Genomic DNA, 18098 nt, shown 5'->3' on the forward strand with positions numbered 1-18098 from the left:
GGTGAGTCACACAATCCCCAGGTAAACATATTGTGCTTGAAGCGACCAACACCAGTACGGAGGCGATTCAGAGTTACCCATTCTTTTCTTGGCAGGTCTGAGCCAGGTGGTACCGTAGTGTCTGGTGTGACTTGGAACTGGTTGGGCCGTGAGATGGTTTCCCAGCAATCTCTCCATGACTTCATCAGGCCGAAGTGACCTTCATGAAGCGCCACAATGTGTCGAGAAAAAGGGCGCCTGGAAGGCAGGCGTTGACGTGTGAGCTGTTGTGCGTCAAGGACTACACTGTGGAGGAGATGGCGATCATTGACATCTGCCTTTAATGCAAGCCGTATGGTAGAATTCTCTCTGCGTAGTTTTGGTGGGGCGATGCCTGAAAGCACTGGTAGTAAGTCTGTAGGAGTTGGACGCAGGCATCCAGTGATTATGCGCATGGTGTCGTTAAGGGCGATATCTACTTTTCCTGCGTGTGTGCTGCGGCACCAGACTAGAGAAGCATATTCGGCAGCACTGTACACAAGCGCTAGGGCACTAGTGCGCAGTGTTGGGGTTTTGGATCCCCAAGTCGACCCAACTAGACATCTGAGAAGGTTGTTTCTTGCTGATGCTTTGGCACGAACTGAGTCACAGTGTTTTTTATACGTGAGTTGCCGATCCAAGGTCACTCCTTGATATGTAGGGCAGGGGTCATGTCGGATAAGGGTTCCATCTAGGGGGACTTGATTAAAAGTTGAATTGATTCAATACTTATTTTTGGTTGTATGATAGAGGACATCATAGATGATAATTTAAGCCGCTTCAAGTTGTCAGGTTATGCACCAATTGTTTTAAATTTCACTTAAAAAAAAAACTTTCCGACTAGCCCCACTCTCCCCTACCTCTAAGTTAAATGATTCTTAATGTTTTGATGAATCTTACTGGGAGTACTTTTTCGTAAAATTAAAAAAAAATTCTCGCATTTAACTTTTCACGGATCATAAAAACTTCCTAAAAGTTACGAATTGTCTTGACTATTAAAAATTCACGAAAAAATTGGAATTTCTTACTTTTATAACATGTTGAAAAAATTATAGCCTATGACATGCAAACAAAAGAATTTTCCTACAAATATTTGTAACTTTTTCGTATCGAAGACTAAACTATTACGGTATCTTAACAAAATTTGCTTCTTGTCCTAATTCACAAAGCAGTGTGCTGTTTCTTGATGTCATTCAAATTATTGCAGCTTCACAAACCTCACTCTGCATCTTGGTCGTGTTAAGAGCATGCTCTACATCTCGCATCTTCTCCAAGACAGTGAAGTCCTTCTTAATCTTTTCTTTAGCTTCTTTCTTATAAGCAAACTAAAAATTAAGAATATCCAATGTTACTGAAATGTAGACCTATAACGATTTATCGACAATCTAAGCGTGAAATAGGCCTACAGTAATAACAAGACAAAAATTTGCTTCACTGTTATAGGCTATACAGTAATATCCAACTACGTATATGCTGTTACCATGCTTCACAGTGTGACAATACTGTAAAGTAGATTTCATAGATATCTTGATTTATAGACAAATTCACACACTGGCAACACCTTATATATAGTGAACAGGGATGACAAAACAACACTATGGCTGCTCGACACTAGACAATACATCTCGCCCGATACACCGCCACTAATTTAAGGGGTGGTGAAAGGCAGAGCCTCTCTACCCTTAAATTGGTTAAGAAAGAAAGATTCAGATGAAGAAAACATGACGCTATACAAATACTATTATTTAATTATAATTATTGTTAATGACGGATTTATTTAATGCAATTTAATTATTAATTTAGTGATTGAACAGCAAAAACCAAGATCAAATGCATGTTTTTCAAGCTGTCAAAAAGTAATAAGGGAAGTAAATTGACAATGGCAGAATCAACGTAACCAAACTAAATTTAAAACGTAATAAATCAAAAATTAAACACAGCAACGAAGACACAGAGGAACAACCATTGAATAAAATGTCATGCAATGGCGACGTCATGGAAACCATCGGGGATATAAACTGAACATATAATAAAGGAAACAACATGTTACTCACTTCATCATCAGAGTAAATTTAAAGTTTCTTTGCCAAGTATAAAGGATGAATAAAGAAACTGTAAAAGTTGCAACCAAAAGAAAATGTGTTTCCAGACATGACACAAAATAAACGTGCACAAAATACACTATTTGCGATATATTAGTTGGAGTGATGCGAAAACTTGTAATTCTTTGATTCTATTGGCTATACCTTTTAACTATTTTGATAAATATGACATGATCACATGAACTAGGCTAAATACAACTGTGAGCATTGTTTATATTCAAATAACTTGTGAATAAATGACAAAGAAAGTAAAAGACCTATCGTATGCTATGGGAATGACTTTGGGATTAAGAGATTCAACATCAAAAAATTTTTATGCTCAGTTCAAATTTGACAATACCACTCTCAGATAATCTGTTTTCACTCTCAAACGAACTCTTATTGCATGGGCAGATAACCAAGCGCAAAACGTACAGGTCAAACCATGCAGATCAACGTTCCTTTCTATTCATACATTGCTTGCATTTCTCTGAGCTTTCTTCTGCTGCTCTGTGTCAGGGCGATCGACAAGCAACGTGAATCCATCTTTTCGCATTTCCTTGTGCTTCTTTTCATATGCATGCTGCACAATAAGCCATAGTGAAAGGAGTGTAGGCATACGCTGCAAATCACACCAGATCTTTATATTATGGATTGCCTCATCATATATGTCACAGAAAGAAATATCGTCAAACGCCAAAATAAGCAAAACTGTTGTCAATATATTTTGCTTACACGATGATGATGTAAATAACTGGCTTAATTTAATCTAGCAAGGGTAGGTTGATTCGTACAACAACATTGTAAGAAAGAATGCGCTACTAAGGGAATGCTAAAATTCGGCGGGTGCTCTCGTACGACCTCATTCAAACTAATCAGTTTAACATCCTAATTTAATATTGTACTCATGTACTGGTGTTGTTTCAAAACAAGGAGTTGTTACCAGAAATTTATTCAGGCATAATGTTCGTTAAAAAATCACGTAAAGAAGGAGTAAGAATCAAAATGAGCGAAGAATCAACCAAATAGCAAATATGGAATGAAATCAGTTAATCACATTGTAGAACAACATAAAAAATTCCTGTTGCACTTTTACAGAGATTGTTGTTAAGAATCTTTTCATCAGCGAGAAATTTTTAAATCGTATGCATTTGATGTATAAACCATTTCCATAAACCATTTGATGTGTTTGCAAATAAAAGAACAGAATAAAATAAAAACAAGGAACAAGCTGAAAACTATGTAGGCAAGTGAAAACTCACCTTGCTAAGGATCCTGTTGGCGCTTTGTGCTTGCTCGATGATTGGATCTTTGTCCAACACAGTGAAATTTCCCAGCGTTTTAATCAAATCTTTTTTATATTTGTTCTGTCAAAATCACAAAATATTACTTAATTTCTGTAATTTTAATAAGCAGTTTTCACACGTTCTTAGCTAAAGTTGCTTCCACTATAACGAAATCCATTCTTATTTATTACAAAAGTTCTAGTCGAAGTAATGTTGAGATCTGATTGTTTTGCGAATGCCAGCGTTTAGAACCACATGAAAAATGCAAAAATAATGGTAACAGACATGCAGCATGTTGAAGTATAGTAGGGGAAGATCGGGGCCTATGAGCATATCGGGTCCTATGATCCACCCCTTTATTTAAAAAAAAAGTGTTGACACTCCGTTTCAGTTGAGATTTGCTTTTCATGCTTGAATGAATTTCCCACAATTCTCAGGACAGTCTCGTGTGAGAATTCGAAGCGAAAGGAGAGTTTCTTTGTTTTTATGTTAAAAAAGTAAATTTTGAAGGGTTCGGAAATAAAAAACTATAACTATAACTTCCTAGTTTTTGAGCAGATATTCAAATGGTTTAATTTGGTGACAAGTAGTGTCCTTTTTGAAGGTATAATGAAAGAAGTGCAGTATTAAAGTTCATAGTTTAGAGTCAATACATGTGAACTTGTTAATATGGAGAATCGGAACCTATGAGCCACTTTGTGTTCTGATCCTATGAGGCCGGCTCATAGGATCCTACTTGATGGAAATTCAGATCACAATTATTTGTTATCACAATTTATTGTTAGAAAGTTGTTAATTTTCTTTATATTTAAGCTAGTTAAGATTATAGTAAATTGTTTATGTGTATTTTTCAATTTTGTTATATATTTGTAGTCTATATCTGTACGTAAGCCATTTCAAAAATTAGTTCATAAAACTGACCAAAATACCTCGAACAACTGCTAAAAAAACTCATCGTGGTAAATTTAACCCAGTAGATATGAAGAACGCTGTTGAAGATGTTATGGTGAGGAAACAATCTATACGATCTGCAGCAACTCATAACAACGTTGATCGGATGACATTGTCAAGATACTTGAAGGAAGTCAAGAAAAACAGTTCTCAAGAAATTAATTTTTCAAAATCTTATTCTACAACTCAAGTAAGGGCCTTTTGTTCTTTCAATATGATATAGTAGGCTTACTTGTTTGAATTAAACAAATATGACTTAATTATATATTTAGAATTCCGGTATTTTAATTTTATGATTGATAGTCTATGAATGTTTGATGCTAGCTTCGTGAGCAGCACAAAAGTACTTTCAGATGTGATTCTTAGCATTTGCAATGTAGTGTAAATGCATGGTAAGCACTAAGCAGCCAAGTTGCATAATATCATCCTAATTTTTGCACTGATTGATTAGGTTTGTGGTTATTTTTGTTTTATGTGTAACAATTACAATCTTTACAGGTGTTTACAAATGAAGAAGAGGATGCACTTGCAGCTTACCTGATCAAGTCCTCAAAAATGTTTCATGGTCTAACACGGGAATCCAGCAGACAATTGGCATATGAATATGCCAAAGCTAATAAAAAAGCTATCCCTCCTAGGTAGGAGAAGAACAAACAGGCGGGTAAAGACTGGTTTTACGGGTTCATGAAACGTCAAGACAGTCTTGCAATGATGATGCCGGGGGCCACTAGCCTTGCTCGTTTAATGGCTTTCAACAGGCATAATGTTGGCCTGTTTTTCTCCAACCTAAAGGAGGTGATGACACGATTCAGTGTGAGTCCAGAACGAATTTGGAATCTTGATGAGACCGGTATAACAACCGTACAAAAACCCAGAAGAATCCTAGCTGAAAAGGGGCTGAAACAAGTTGGACAGGTAACATCCGCAGAACGGGGTGTGCTAGTGACAATGTGTTGCTGCGTAAATAAAGTTGGACAGCTATACCACCAGCATACATTTTTTCCACGTGTGCACTACAAGGGACACATGCTGAATGGCGCACCAACTGGGAGTTTGGGACTTTGTTGCCAGTCTGGCAGGATGAACACGGAGCTGTTCATTGAAACATTTAAATGTTTTTTAAATTTATGAATGCATCCCGTCCAGTCCGTCCATTCTGGTAATGGACAACCACAAAAGCCACCTTTCAGTGGATGTCATAAACTTGGCAAGAGACAATGGAGTCAACATTGTGACTTTTCCACCACACTGCTCGCATCGCATGCAGCCTTTAGATGTATCTGTGTATGGACCGTTCAAGACTTATTACAATGCTGCATGTGATGCGTGGCTGTTGTCAAATCCAGGATCCCACGTCACAATATACGAACTTGCAGCAATGATTGGCAAAGCTTTTTATCGTGCTTTCACTCCTGCCAACATAACGTCCGGTTTTAAAAAAGCTGGGTATTTTCTACTTGACGAGCATATTTTCCCAGATGATGCTTTTCTACCAAGTCTGGTGAGTGACCGTCCAAGTCCAGTGATAGAAGAGCTCAATGCATGTGAGATAGGACCACAGGTTGTTGGTGAACCTTCTCAAGAAGCATTTAAAAGTGCCTAACGGGTTCATTGAACCAGCAGTGGAAGATATTCACGCTGTTCCAGTTTCCTCTGTAGTCATGGTTCTTCCTCCACCCATCACTACTGGGTCAACAAAAAGAGTGATGAGAATTAGAAAATTTTTGATTGACTTTTCTGCTTTTGATCTTGTGTAAATAGCCTATTATCTTTTTAGTAAAAAATTGTGGAAATCTTCCAGTTTCATGATCACTTAAGCCTCCATTTTCGACTTATCACGTCCCATTATCTTTAAATGTGTTGTTGTGTAAGATTGTATTCGGGTAAATACGTTTATTCTTTTGATTGTACTGGTGAATCATAGGCCTCCAATTGGCTCATAGGACCCTACGCGTTGGATCCTATGAGCCACTTCAACAAATTTCAACAACTTTATTTACGCATATTTTTTGCTCCAAATTAAAAATCTGACAAGATACGAATTTTCTCTTTGACTATTTACCAGGTTATATCACAAGTTATGCTAGCATGAAATATGAGGTAAAAATATTAAAAAATAAAAAAGTTATGGGGCTAAATAGAAAAGGGGGATCATAGGCCCCGACCTTCTATGCGCATTAATTGCTTGATAATTAGATCAGTGAGTGACAGTGGCGTAGCCAGAAAAATAATTTGGGGGGGGGGCCAAATATTTGATGAATTGAAGAGAACGACAAAGTGTTTGATTTAAGACATTGCCACCTGGTGTGCTGTGGCGTATTCTGGTGGGTTAAGCAAGGGAAGCAATAAAGCTGGCGGGGGGTTAGATCGTGCCGAAGGCACGCGAATTGTAGGGGGTGCGGGAGCATGCTCCCCCGGAAAAGTTTTGCAAAATTACACTCAAATAATGGATTATAGCGCTTTCTGGAAACACTTTCAGGGTAATATTTGTATGAAATTTATTAGCAGATAAACAGCTATTAACTTATTAAAGGTAGCTGTTACACATGAACGGGCTAAAACTGCGGCTAAAATTAGAGAACACAAAAAACTCAGCTACACAAAAACCCAACAGAGTAAGCCATTCTGAAATTTCTTCCACAGATTAGTTAAAAGAAGCGTAAATCGCGTAAACGTTGCGCGATTTTAGATTTGCAAAATTTATTGTTGTCTTTCTTTGTGTCTAAAACAAGTCCTGGGGGGTGTTAATAGCCAGATGTCTTGGAAAACGATATAAATTTATACAAATTATATTATATTTTCAACAAAGGGTTCAACTTCGGAATCCAAACTTTGAAAATTGGGGGGGGGCCATGGCCCCTTTCGCCCCCCCCTCCCTTGGCTACGCCTATGGTGAGTGAAACAATTAACTGTAGTTATACCAACCCAACTTACCTGGCTGACCCAAGCAGAGACACTAGTGGCGTGCTTTATTTCGGGTGTGCAATCAAGTACAGTGAAGTTCTTCAGTTTGTCAGGTATCCCTTCTTTGTATTTGTTCTGGTTTATCAAAAAAACTAATAACGTGAATCAAATATCGCCAATATATTTTAGGTGTGCAACGAAGAGAACAGTGGCAGTTCTTTTGTGATTCCTTTGGTAAGAGTTACATCTACTATTATCGTTTAAAGTTTAACATTTGAATTTTCTAAATTAACTAAACCACTTGTTTATTTTTTAAAAGTTTTATGCGCCATAATTTGCATAAATATTTTTGACATTTTCCAATCGTCGAAAACGATCAATATCTTTTCACAGCATTTGCCAAGCAAGCGGCTCAGTTTCCAGACAACTCAACTTGCACTGGCATGACCATCATCTAACCCTTACAGTACCGAACTCAAACTACTGCTACTAAAACCCAACTACTTGAATCATTTTGTACTCACGTCACTGATGTCGCTCTTCACCTTACGGAGCCTTTCATATTCAGGTGTATCGGTTGTTATGTGATATTTTCCTTTGAGTTTGCGTGCTTCCTTCTTGTATGCATTCTGGAAGCAGAAAATAAAAGATAATAATAATCACGGTGTACTTAATTTTCAAGATGGGAACGAAACACAAATTAAAGAGCTGGTGGAATAATGTTTGGTAAAAAGTGAAGCAGATTGTTATCTGACAGCTCGTTTAAAACGTAATTATAGATTGAGAACGTTTATGAATTCACGATTTCAACGTCTGACTTCTTCCACGAACCACGAACGCTAAGGGAACGAAATCTCAAGAACAAAAACTAAAATGTTGGAACAATAACTCAAATTTTAACAAATACTTTTACAGACTGATGTATACTGGTAATTTTAGCTCATTTCTTTCACTTACGTCGCTGCATAAATCAGCAACTTTTCTGGCATGTTGGAAAATCTTCTCATCTGGAAGACACCAACACAAGCCGACACTATCAATGTAATCTTCTTTGTACTTCACGTCGCTTATCTTGTTGCGGACCTGGGGAAACAGAAACGAATTTGGTGGATTTCTTTTTATCGATAGTTCTGTGTATAATTTGGTTTACTGACCGGAAAATTTTAAAATTGAGGAATTTTCGGGTTCTAGGAATTTGTATCAGAAATTGAACCTGACAACAACACTTGGGTTTTTGATCAATTTGTGAAACAGCATTAAACTAATTCAGATTGTATAAACCTAATATCAAGCAATAGAAATTAAATCGAAATTATTCCTCACCGATATCGCGTGTTTGATAAAATTGTCGTCTTTTCCAAGTCTGAAATTTTGATGGAGATCTTTATCTTTCGCTTTGTAAGATACCTAAACAATGGAAGTGGTTTATGGTTTGGTTAGAATAAGTTTTTAAGAAGAATTTTCAGAATATTAATATTACTGTACAAAAAAAAAAAAAAAATAGAAACTAAAGTAGGAATTCGAGCATGGAATCTGAAGTAGGAAAGTACAAATAGGAATGACTTGAACACAACGGTGATGAATCAATTCCAAAGATAACAAACATCATTTACAAATGGTGTAAAGATTGCTATGTGCCACATATTGTTGTCTGTAGTCCAGCAGTCTCGTTTCATCAATTTGTGTTTTGTTTGTTTGTTTGTTTATCTTTATCCTGCATTGCGGGAAAGCGGACTTGAGCGCTATGCATCGGTGTACGCCTTCCGACATACACCTGACCCACGCTGCAGCCGACGGCAATGTCTGTTTTCCGGTTGTCTACTTTACTTATGACTTCAATTTGGTACTACCCATTACTCGAAATCGATCACTAGGTAGAGGCAATTTATTTTTAAGCATTTAGGCGACCTATTTGTATATGCAATCCATTCTTTAAGTACCCACATCACTGATATTTATGTTTGTTTCTTTCGCTTTCTGGATCCATGGATCTTCCATGACTGGGTGAATTTGTGAGAGAATCTTTTTCGCTTCTTTCTGATACTTTACCTGAGCAACAACAAGGTATGCGCAACCAAGGTTAATCTGCTCTTGTAACACAAGCAACGCAAGCCTCAGATTTGCATGTATAAAAATGAAAAGTTTGCGAGCACTCAAAATTATTAATAAAATCGACCATTTAAGACAAGAGAAATTAAAGCAAAAACATTAAATGTTGACAGCTTTATTTGTAGTCTGCCATTTAAAAATAATTTTACCTCGCTATGAGAAGTTGCAACTTTCAAGGCGTGCTTCGTATCTCGGGTTTCCTTCATGCCTTTGTACGCTGTTGGATCGTGTTGGATGCTTTTACCTGCGATTGCACATCACAAATTTTAAAAGCAAATGCTTAAAAAACGCTTCATTCAAGTGGTTATATACTGTGTGCCAACACAATGCATAGAATTGTATAAGGCTTGAGCGGCCGCTATGGAACGGTCTTAATGATCTCTTCGGGTTCTTTTAAAAACTTTTCGTTGCACTTGGTTTTTGTTAATTTAGTAATTCCCAGCTAGGTTATATAAAGTGTGACCGATTTCCATTCCAGCCTACTTTGCTCTTTTGTTTGTGTATTATGCATGGATCGGTACAAATCTACTGAATTATTTTCCCTAATTTTTTTGAACATACAACATATTTTTCATTAGATTACCCTTCTCTTTATAGCCAGTGTCACTGCTTAGCTTGGTAGCATATCGCTGCTGCTGCATGGTGGTTGTTCCTTCCGCCGGAATGTTGAACTCTGTGGCAAGTACCTTCTTTGCAGCATCTTCATAAGACTTCTGTTGAGTAGTTGAGTGATTACGTTAGATTGTTGAACAACGTGTGTGCAATGAATGTGCAATGATGGTAAAGCTAATAAGTTCAAGATGGATAAAGTAGAAACCTAAAAACAACAGAGTCAATACAAAACCTTGTGCAAACAGATGAAATACAGAGTTGTGCAAAGCCTGAAATGGAACTTTTCATTTACAACCATAAAACTTACATCTAAATTAACACCAAATGATCAAAATGGTAACAAATCAAGTCAGGTGAGGCATTTCAAGTGTTTGATGTTCTCTACCAGACATCCTTACTTTTACTGGGTACGTTTAATACTGCAACAATAGTTCGTGTTGCCAACGCTGAATTTGTATTTTTTGAGTTTACAAATAAAACGGTGAATTTTTCCCTAAAGCATATCGATTACCGGGTATTTCACGTACAGTCCACGGGTAGAATGAGTAATTGCATGTTGCTGAAACTCTATCAGACTCAATTTTATCTTACAAATAGTTATTGTACTGTCTTATCAAAAAGTAGTTATCCACTCCAAGGCCGTTCCTTGCAATCTCTTATCATTTGTAAATCGATTTGGTGAAGTTTAAATTTAGACGACCTGAGTACAGTAGTGAGTAGCCTATGTTGGGAATTGAATTGAAATTAATTTAGTCTGGGATGATGAGATCACCTTGCTTTGGTATTCTTGTGTTTCTTTCGCCTTCAGCATCTCCGCGGAGTCGGTGATGGAAGTGAATTGTCTCTGCAGTTTTGTTGCGTCTTCCTTGTAAGCGATGCTGCTAAGATAAGTGGCAGCATCTCTCAACCTCTTAAACTCCGGATGATCAGGAACCAAAAGATATTTCTGTAGGCCTTCTTTTGCCTTTTTCTGGTAAACCGACTAGAAATAAACGTTCAAGCTTGACAGTTATCAACTTTACGATTTTCAGTTTTAGAAAAATTATTTGACACGTTCTAGGCAACGGATAAACTATTGCCGAGATGTGCCAACTCTTGGAACGAAAAAGCCTGGATGTCCCAAAAAGACGTGAGCTGAGAACATAACGGATGAGGAAGCGGTGGCGGATGACCAACACTAGCACCCTAGATCGTGATTAATGGAGGCTGAAGAATTGGTTTGCCCCTACCCCGACACCTGGGAAATAAGACGAGAAAAAGAAGAATGATACATTTAGGCTACAGTTTATAGTTGCGAAAAGAACGCTTTGTGGTTTCAAATACATGTTAAGTCTCGACCGTTTAATTGGCTTATCAAAATAAATTATTATAGACTAAAGTACAAACCTCACTATGAAATTCTTTGCTTTTTTCTGTTTCCGGAATCAAAGGCAACGGGATAAGGTTTCCTTTGTAATAATTTTCATATTCATTGTGATATCTGAACTCAAGAATATAGCAAAATTAATTAATTTACAAGCACTCTCACTTTTCACCGCATGCTAATTCTTTTTGCCAAATAATTTCCTAACTGAAAACAATACGTTGGTGCGCACCTTATTTCACTGATGCTGTCGGTGACGGTCTTGACGTGCTTGTTGATCTTATCAGGTCGATATAAAGATTTTAACCCACGACTGCTTCGCTGGCGATACTTTATCTGTATAATACATTATAACAGAGGGCTGCAAGTGTATGAATTGATTGTTTTCGCGTTCATATATATTTAACTTTTATAACCAGAAGCAACCGTTGGTTGTCAGTAATAGGATGCATTGCATGTTACAAATCAGTCTTACATGTGCAAGACTACTTGAAACATTCAAACGTAAAGATTTTCTTTTGTTCCTAAGCCACAATAAAACTGCAATGAGCCCTGCATATGCAGCTGATAAGTGGCTTAATTTGTTATAATTTTTATCTATAGATTACAAAAATATTAAGAAAGCCTCTATTAACTGACGTCGCTGATAAAGCCTTGAACCCTTCGATAAGATTCCAACCAGGGGGTGTCAGAAACTTGCATCACTTTCCCCTTTGACATTATCAAGTCTTGCTTGTATTTATTCTGAAACAACAAACCAGAATCAAGTTTGAGAAAGCTGCGATGAAATTTTAGTCAAAACCTTGGAAAACCATCCTTGGTTTTGAGCATAAGAAGAGTAAACAAAATTGTAAATCTTAACATAAGATAGTATTAGCATTAATACCACTGAATTAGCAACATTTATCATCATTCAGCAATCCTAAGTTTTCGTTAATGTAACTTTAACTTACGTCACTGATTTTGTCGGGGAGGGATCTCAGATACTGCATTTGTAATGAATCCTTGTACGAATTAAACGACCAATCCGTTTCTGCATTGTGTTGGCTTTTGTATGATTTCTACACAAAAATAACATTGTGAAAAAAACCTACAGGTTTAACCATGATCACCCTCTTAAAGGTTTTCACAATACGATTCTGATTGAATATTAGTCTACTGTAAGTTGTCGGAAATGATTTTGAGACAATTGCTGTTCTATTTATATATGCTCACATCCTTTGGAGAAAACATTGAGTTATTAGCTATCCTTTAAAATTAAGAAAATACTGAATATTATCGACTTGAAGCTTGGGTAACTTTGAAAGTATGTCCAAAGTAAACTATTGTTTGACAATTAATTAACTTGTAGGCTACTTTTTTGTTCACCGTTATTTTGTTTATGCATGTAGGCTATGTGTAGCTTAGACAGTGGCGTAGCTAGGGACTGTGCCGCCCGGGGCGGATTCAGATTTTGCCGGCCCTTCAAGAAAAAGCATGTGAAAATGAAATTTTTTTAATTGACTTAAAGTGGAATTATTGTATGTTTTGAACCAGTAGCGTAGCCAGTAATTTTGAAAGGGGGGGTTTTAAGGGCCGGCGGGCGAAACCCGACGGTGTCCTCGCCAAAGACGACACCCAGCGGCGGGGGTTTGGAGGGCCTCCCCCAGAAAATTTTGAAAAATTACTTTGGATTTGGTGCATTCTGAGAGCATTTTCAACAAAAATGTGGGTATAAATCCCCTAGTATAAATATTCCTGTAAAATGGTGCTGTCCGGTGGCATAGCAAAAGGATAAGATCATGTTTTCTTGGGAATTTTTCGGTAACTTGATAAAGCTAAGTCTCTATGTTTTCTTGTTGCTAATTCCTGGCTGAGATATTTGAATGTTTGGTATTGGCAAAACTCGCTCTTTTAATGGAGTTTCGTTTAAAATTAGGCAAACTTTGTTTTAGAGACATAGAGACTGAAAGCATTATTCTCAATATCGTGACGTCACATGCGTGCCAAAGGGGGGGTTGTAACCCCCAAACCCCTCCTCCCCCTTGGCTACGCCACTGTTTTGAACGTTGCCAGTCTGTTTGCTTTTATTTTCCGTGTACTTTTGCTTTTGCAAAAAAAAAAACGTCCTGTCTGAAAGTGCCGCCCCCTAGACGTGCCGCCCGGGGCGGTCCGCCCCCCCCCTAGCTACGCCACTAAGCTTAGACACTAGTTTATCACTACAGTTTGGTTCTACTTCAACATGTAAACGTTCACAATAATTTTAAAACCCTCACATCGCTTAATAATCTTGATGCCTTCTTTGCATTGACAAAAAAGGGAGTTGCAGTGTCCAGATGATATTTCTGCTTGATGGCTTCGTAATTGCTCCTGTAACGTTTGTCGCTTAAAAGTTCTTGCATTTTCTTTGAGTGAACAATAGTAGGAACATCATCAACCGCTTTAATGGTTGCTCCTTCGCCCTGATAAGGTTGTTTGTACTTCAGCTGAAACACAAAATGAGCTTCAAAAATTGAATAAACAATAGTACTTTATTTTCAAAAAGCACAACAATAATCATCGAAATGAACTCTCAGACAAATGGCAGTCAAAACAAATTTCAGTCAATTTGTAGCAAATTTTAGAACTTGTTTACAGCTTTGATATTTTCCCCAATAGTTATTGCTGTTGATTCTATACATTTACTCTTGTAACGCTTGTCGCTAAAAAAAAGAAAGCAATAGTTGGGATATCTCCTGCCTACATCACCACAGAAGGGATACGAGGATTTATGCCTTGCCTTGCGAGACCACTTTCTTAAAGAGAGTGCCCGTGGGCTGACACTGGACATTTTTCTTTAACTTGCAAGACAAAATAATGAGAAAACATAATTTATTGTCACATGCAGGGCCTATGAGAGGGGGGTACGGAGGGTATGGCGTACCCTTGAGAGCCCAGACCTGTGACTGTTGGGGGGCCCGGAATTGTGATTTTATAGTTTACGCGCAAAAATGTTTGATTAAAACCATCCTAAATGACTAAATTCAAGCATAAAAGTTGTTATTATTTAGTCCTGGGGGGCCCATAATGTAGCAAGAGGGCCCGGAAAGGTAACTAAGTGCATTGTGCGCAAATTAGGGGCCCAAAGCGGTGATTTAATGCTTTACGTTAAAAATGTTCTGTTAAAAGCACCCTAAATTAAATCATAAAAGTTAGTTATTCTCCTGTCCGGGGGGGGGGGGGGGGGGGGGGGGCATAGCGTAGCAAAAGCAAGGTTGAAAGTGGCTTCATTCATCTCTGCTAAGCATGTGGTGAATGCAAAAGTTAATGAAGAAAGGTTATTGGTCAGATGATTAATTTGATTATGTTTTGACCTGATGTTGTGTTTGAGCATTGGTAGAGAGCTTGACTTGTTGTACGAGATACATATGACACTTAGTAGCGTTAACGGATTTAACATTATTTAATAAACACAAAAAAAAAATACTAAATCCAACGTTTTCGACACCACATAGTGTCCTCATTTGGAATAATTATAGGCTACATCTAAGATAAATAACTAATTTTGAAAATTTTACATTAAAGCTGTACAAGCGACGCCTTTTAACAGCACCATCAACAACTGGCAAACACAAATTGTGTGTGACAATTCACATGATATGCACAACACAAAACATTAATTAAAAACGCAAAGCAAGATGGTAAGTTTGTGTAAACTAAAGCTGATCAAAAATTATTTAAGATCAACAACAGATGAAGAGCGTTTAGTCAATCTGGCAAGGCTCAGCATAGAATCAAAGTTAGCCAGACAAGTTAACTTTGATAAAGTTATTAAAGTTTTTGCAGAAAAAAAGGCAAGAAAAATCTGTTGCTGAATAAATGAACTCAGCGATGTACAAAATACTGCTTTTGGTATATAGTTGACATGCAAGCATTGGCTAAGAGTTAAAGAAGACCCTGACAAAGTTTATTTTGGCCAAGTTATAAAAGTTTTTGAAAGAAAAGTCCAGACAAGCTGTCATGCTAACTAGTAACTAAATACCGATCATGAAGTTATTGTAGTACAAGTATTACATTATATATATTTAGTTTTGATTGTGGGCTAACTTGCAATCATACCATACTGCAGCTACTAATTTGATGCTCTTGAGCCTGTTGAAGCGTGAACTTTTGAAAGTACTTGAGCTTTTTTGCTTTTGGACGGTCATTGTCATTCTCAATCTCAGCAAAATTTTGTGCATGTTCAAGTTAAATGACGGACTGATTGTTTAATAACTATATATATAAATAGTGAATTTTTATCTTCAGCAGAATTTGGATATAATGAACTATTCATGGGCAGCATTTTTTGTCCTTTTCTGTATCAGAAATCTGACATCTGTTACATCCAAATGCCTTGGAGAAAAAAAACTGACCAGAGTGTTGGTCCATTACATCAGAGTTCTACAGTAATAGCACATTATACTGTTATGTAGTTGTTAAACTGTACAAATTATCCTCTTTGTACAATAGTAGCCTACTGGCTGTATGTGGTCCACATCTTTTAGGTGCAGACAATTAGGCGCCGGTCAAATAGGCGCGCATACTGTGGTGTCAGGATATTTAGGTGCAGAGCATTGTGGCACCCGGTCATTTATGTTCTGCAACGTCAAACTCTGGTAAGAAGATGCTATGTTTTAATGGAGTGAAACTATGGAATCAAATACCAAAAGAAATACAGGAAAAGTGTTATAATGCTTTTAAATTTAAATATAAATGTTTATTAAAGAATTTGTACAATGATCACTCCTGAAATATATCATCTGCTTATTTCTCTGCACAGTTTTTTTTATGTTGCCCTGTGTTACTCCACTGGTGTCTAATTCTGCAGTAAAATGTTGTATGGTGTGCAATACGCGGTACGCCTAAGCAAACATCACGCGCTTTACCCAAGACGAAGGGGGCCCGGAGTGAGAGGGGGGCCCGGAATGACTCTTCGTACCCTTGATGAAAACTTCTCTCAGAGGCCCTGGTCACATGACTTTGGGACACTGCGCTAAAGCCGGATCCTTAGCAAGATTTGTAAGCTTATCGTCTGGTTCATCTAAAACTGCATCGGTTCTGATACAAACAACGACTCATCATTCGCTTCAGTATCTGAAACCCAGAGTTAAATCTTTTACCACCCCATAATGGTTATGTTTTCAAGATTATATCGAAAGGTTACGAGAGAGAGCAGTAACTCTTTGGTTTCATCATACAGGACACGCTGATCCCTTCAACTCCATTTATTGGGTGGAAAGTGGTACAATCGTTGATGATATGGCTATGGCAGAGATGTCCAAAGTCCGACACGCGGGCCAAATCCGGCCCACGAAACGTTTTTGTATGGCCTGCGCCTGTTGTTGCACCATGTAGAAATGTGCTATTGTTGGCCCGCAGACACACAGAAATCGTACAAATTCAACTTGCATTTTTTTTTAATTGATGAAGACACTATTTTCTCACAGACAAATCCAGGCGAAAAAGTTAGAATCATTGTTGCTTCATAATTGCGAAATCAACTACTATTGCCTGAGAGTGTAGTAGCCTAGCACAGTGCTCCGCAACCTTTATTTACTCACGGCACACTTAAAAACTCTTTAAAGTTCTGCGGCACAATTTGGCCGACACATACTCAAAATGTAAAAAAAAACTATAGCTTAATTTATTAATGAGATATTTGCGCTTGTTTCAATGAGCACAGTCGCTGTATGTTTGGCTCAATATTTGAAAGAGCAACTCGAAGTTCACCATCAATTTCTTTTAAGCAGGATCTTTTATCGTTTTTGATCAATACCAAAGTAGAAAAACTTTGTTCACACAAATAAGTGGTGCAAAACTGGAGCAGAATTTTAATAGCAGCCTGCGAAATTTGCTTATATTCTTCTTCAATTGAAATCCAAAACTCATCAAGTGGAACATCGCTGAATTTTAATCTCAAAGTTCTATCATTTCGTAGTTCAAGAAAGTTTTCTCTAACAGGCAAAGTCAAGTCTTGCGTTGATATTTCAGCATTAGCCGCAAAAGGATTTCGGATCCAATCGTATTGTTCCGTGTTAATTGTGAAAAAGTAATGGTCATATTTCTCATGCAACAAAGATAAGTGCTCTTTGGCCAAATCAAACACCAATTCTTTATCAATACTATTTAGGTTGCTTCTGGGAAACATTTTCAGTGATCCCCTTTTTAACTCGTTTTTCCAGAGTACTATTTTCTCTTTAAATCCTCTTATCTTGTCAGAACATGTCAGTATGTTTTCACCTTTGCCTTGCATTTTGATATTGAGTTCATTCAAGTGTTCAAATATGTCGGCCATGTATGCAAGTTTGGCAATCCAATGATCATCTTTAAGATGTTTATACAAATCATGGTTGTTCTGATTTAATAAGAATTGACTTATTTCATGCCGTAGTTCGAAAAGTCTTGCGAGAACTTTTCCCCGGGAAAGCCAACGCACAGAAGTGTAAAATAGCAGTGATTGATGTTCTGATCCCATTTCTTCGCATAGCAATGAAAAAATTCTTGAATTCAAAGCTCTTGCTTTAATAAAGTTAACAATTTGGATACAGTCGTTCATTGTTTCTGTCAGCTCCGTTGGCAAATGTTTGATCATCAAGGCTTCCCTGTGTAAGCAGCAATGCGTAAGTTGAATGGCTGGATTTTGACGTTTTACCCATGCAGCAAAACCTCTTCCTTCGCCCACCATTGCTGATGCACCATCTGTGCAAACATTGATGCAGTTATTCCAATGGATACCATGGGCTATGAAAAACTCGTTGGTCACTCTAAAAATTT

The 18098-nt window shown here is 37.4% G+C and overlaps 1 protein-coding gene across 1 annotated transcript in view; it reads right to left on the bottom strand.

Annotated features, from left to right (window-relative positions):
- LOC145769023 (uncharacterized) overlaps window positions 1–18098 on the bottom strand; it is a 169802-nt gene that overhangs the window by 16625 nt on the left and 135079 nt on the right. Inside the window, exons 120-135 of the mRNA XM_082580621.1 lie at window positions 13580–13789; window positions 12278–12385; window positions 11964–12068; window positions 11557–11660; window positions 11348–11441; window positions 10734–10943; window positions 9933–10062; window positions 9499–9593; window positions 9185–9289; window positions 8564–8647; window positions 8198–8323; window positions 7765–7869; window positions 7271–7375; window positions 3362–3466; window positions 2575–2682; window positions 1236–1343 (exon numbers count right to left, since the gene is read on the bottom strand). Of these exons, the coding sequence (XP_082436747.1) occupies window positions 1236–1343; window positions 2575–2682; window positions 3362–3466; window positions 7271–7375; window positions 7765–7869; window positions 8198–8323; window positions 8564–8647; window positions 9185–9289; window positions 9499–9593; window positions 9933–10062; window positions 10734–10943; window positions 11348–11441; window positions 11557–11660; window positions 11964–12068; window positions 12278–12385; window positions 13580–13789 (1902 nt within the window). The remainder of the gene's footprint in view (window positions 1–1235; window positions 1344–2574; window positions 2683–3361; window positions 3467–7270; window positions 7376–7764; window positions 7870–8197; window positions 8324–8563; window positions 8648–9184; window positions 9290–9498; window positions 9594–9932; window positions 10063–10733; window positions 10944–11347; window positions 11442–11556; window positions 11661–11963; window positions 12069–12277; window positions 12386–13579; window positions 13790–18098) is intronic.

This window comes from Aplidium turbinatum, chromosome 4 (genome assembly GCF_918807975.1).
Source record: "Aplidium turbinatum chromosome 4, kaAplTurb1.1, whole genome shotgun sequence".
In the NCBI taxonomy this organism is placed as follows: domain Eukaryota; kingdom Metazoa; phylum Chordata; class Ascidiacea; order Aplousobranchia; family Polyclinidae; genus Aplidium; species Aplidium turbinatum.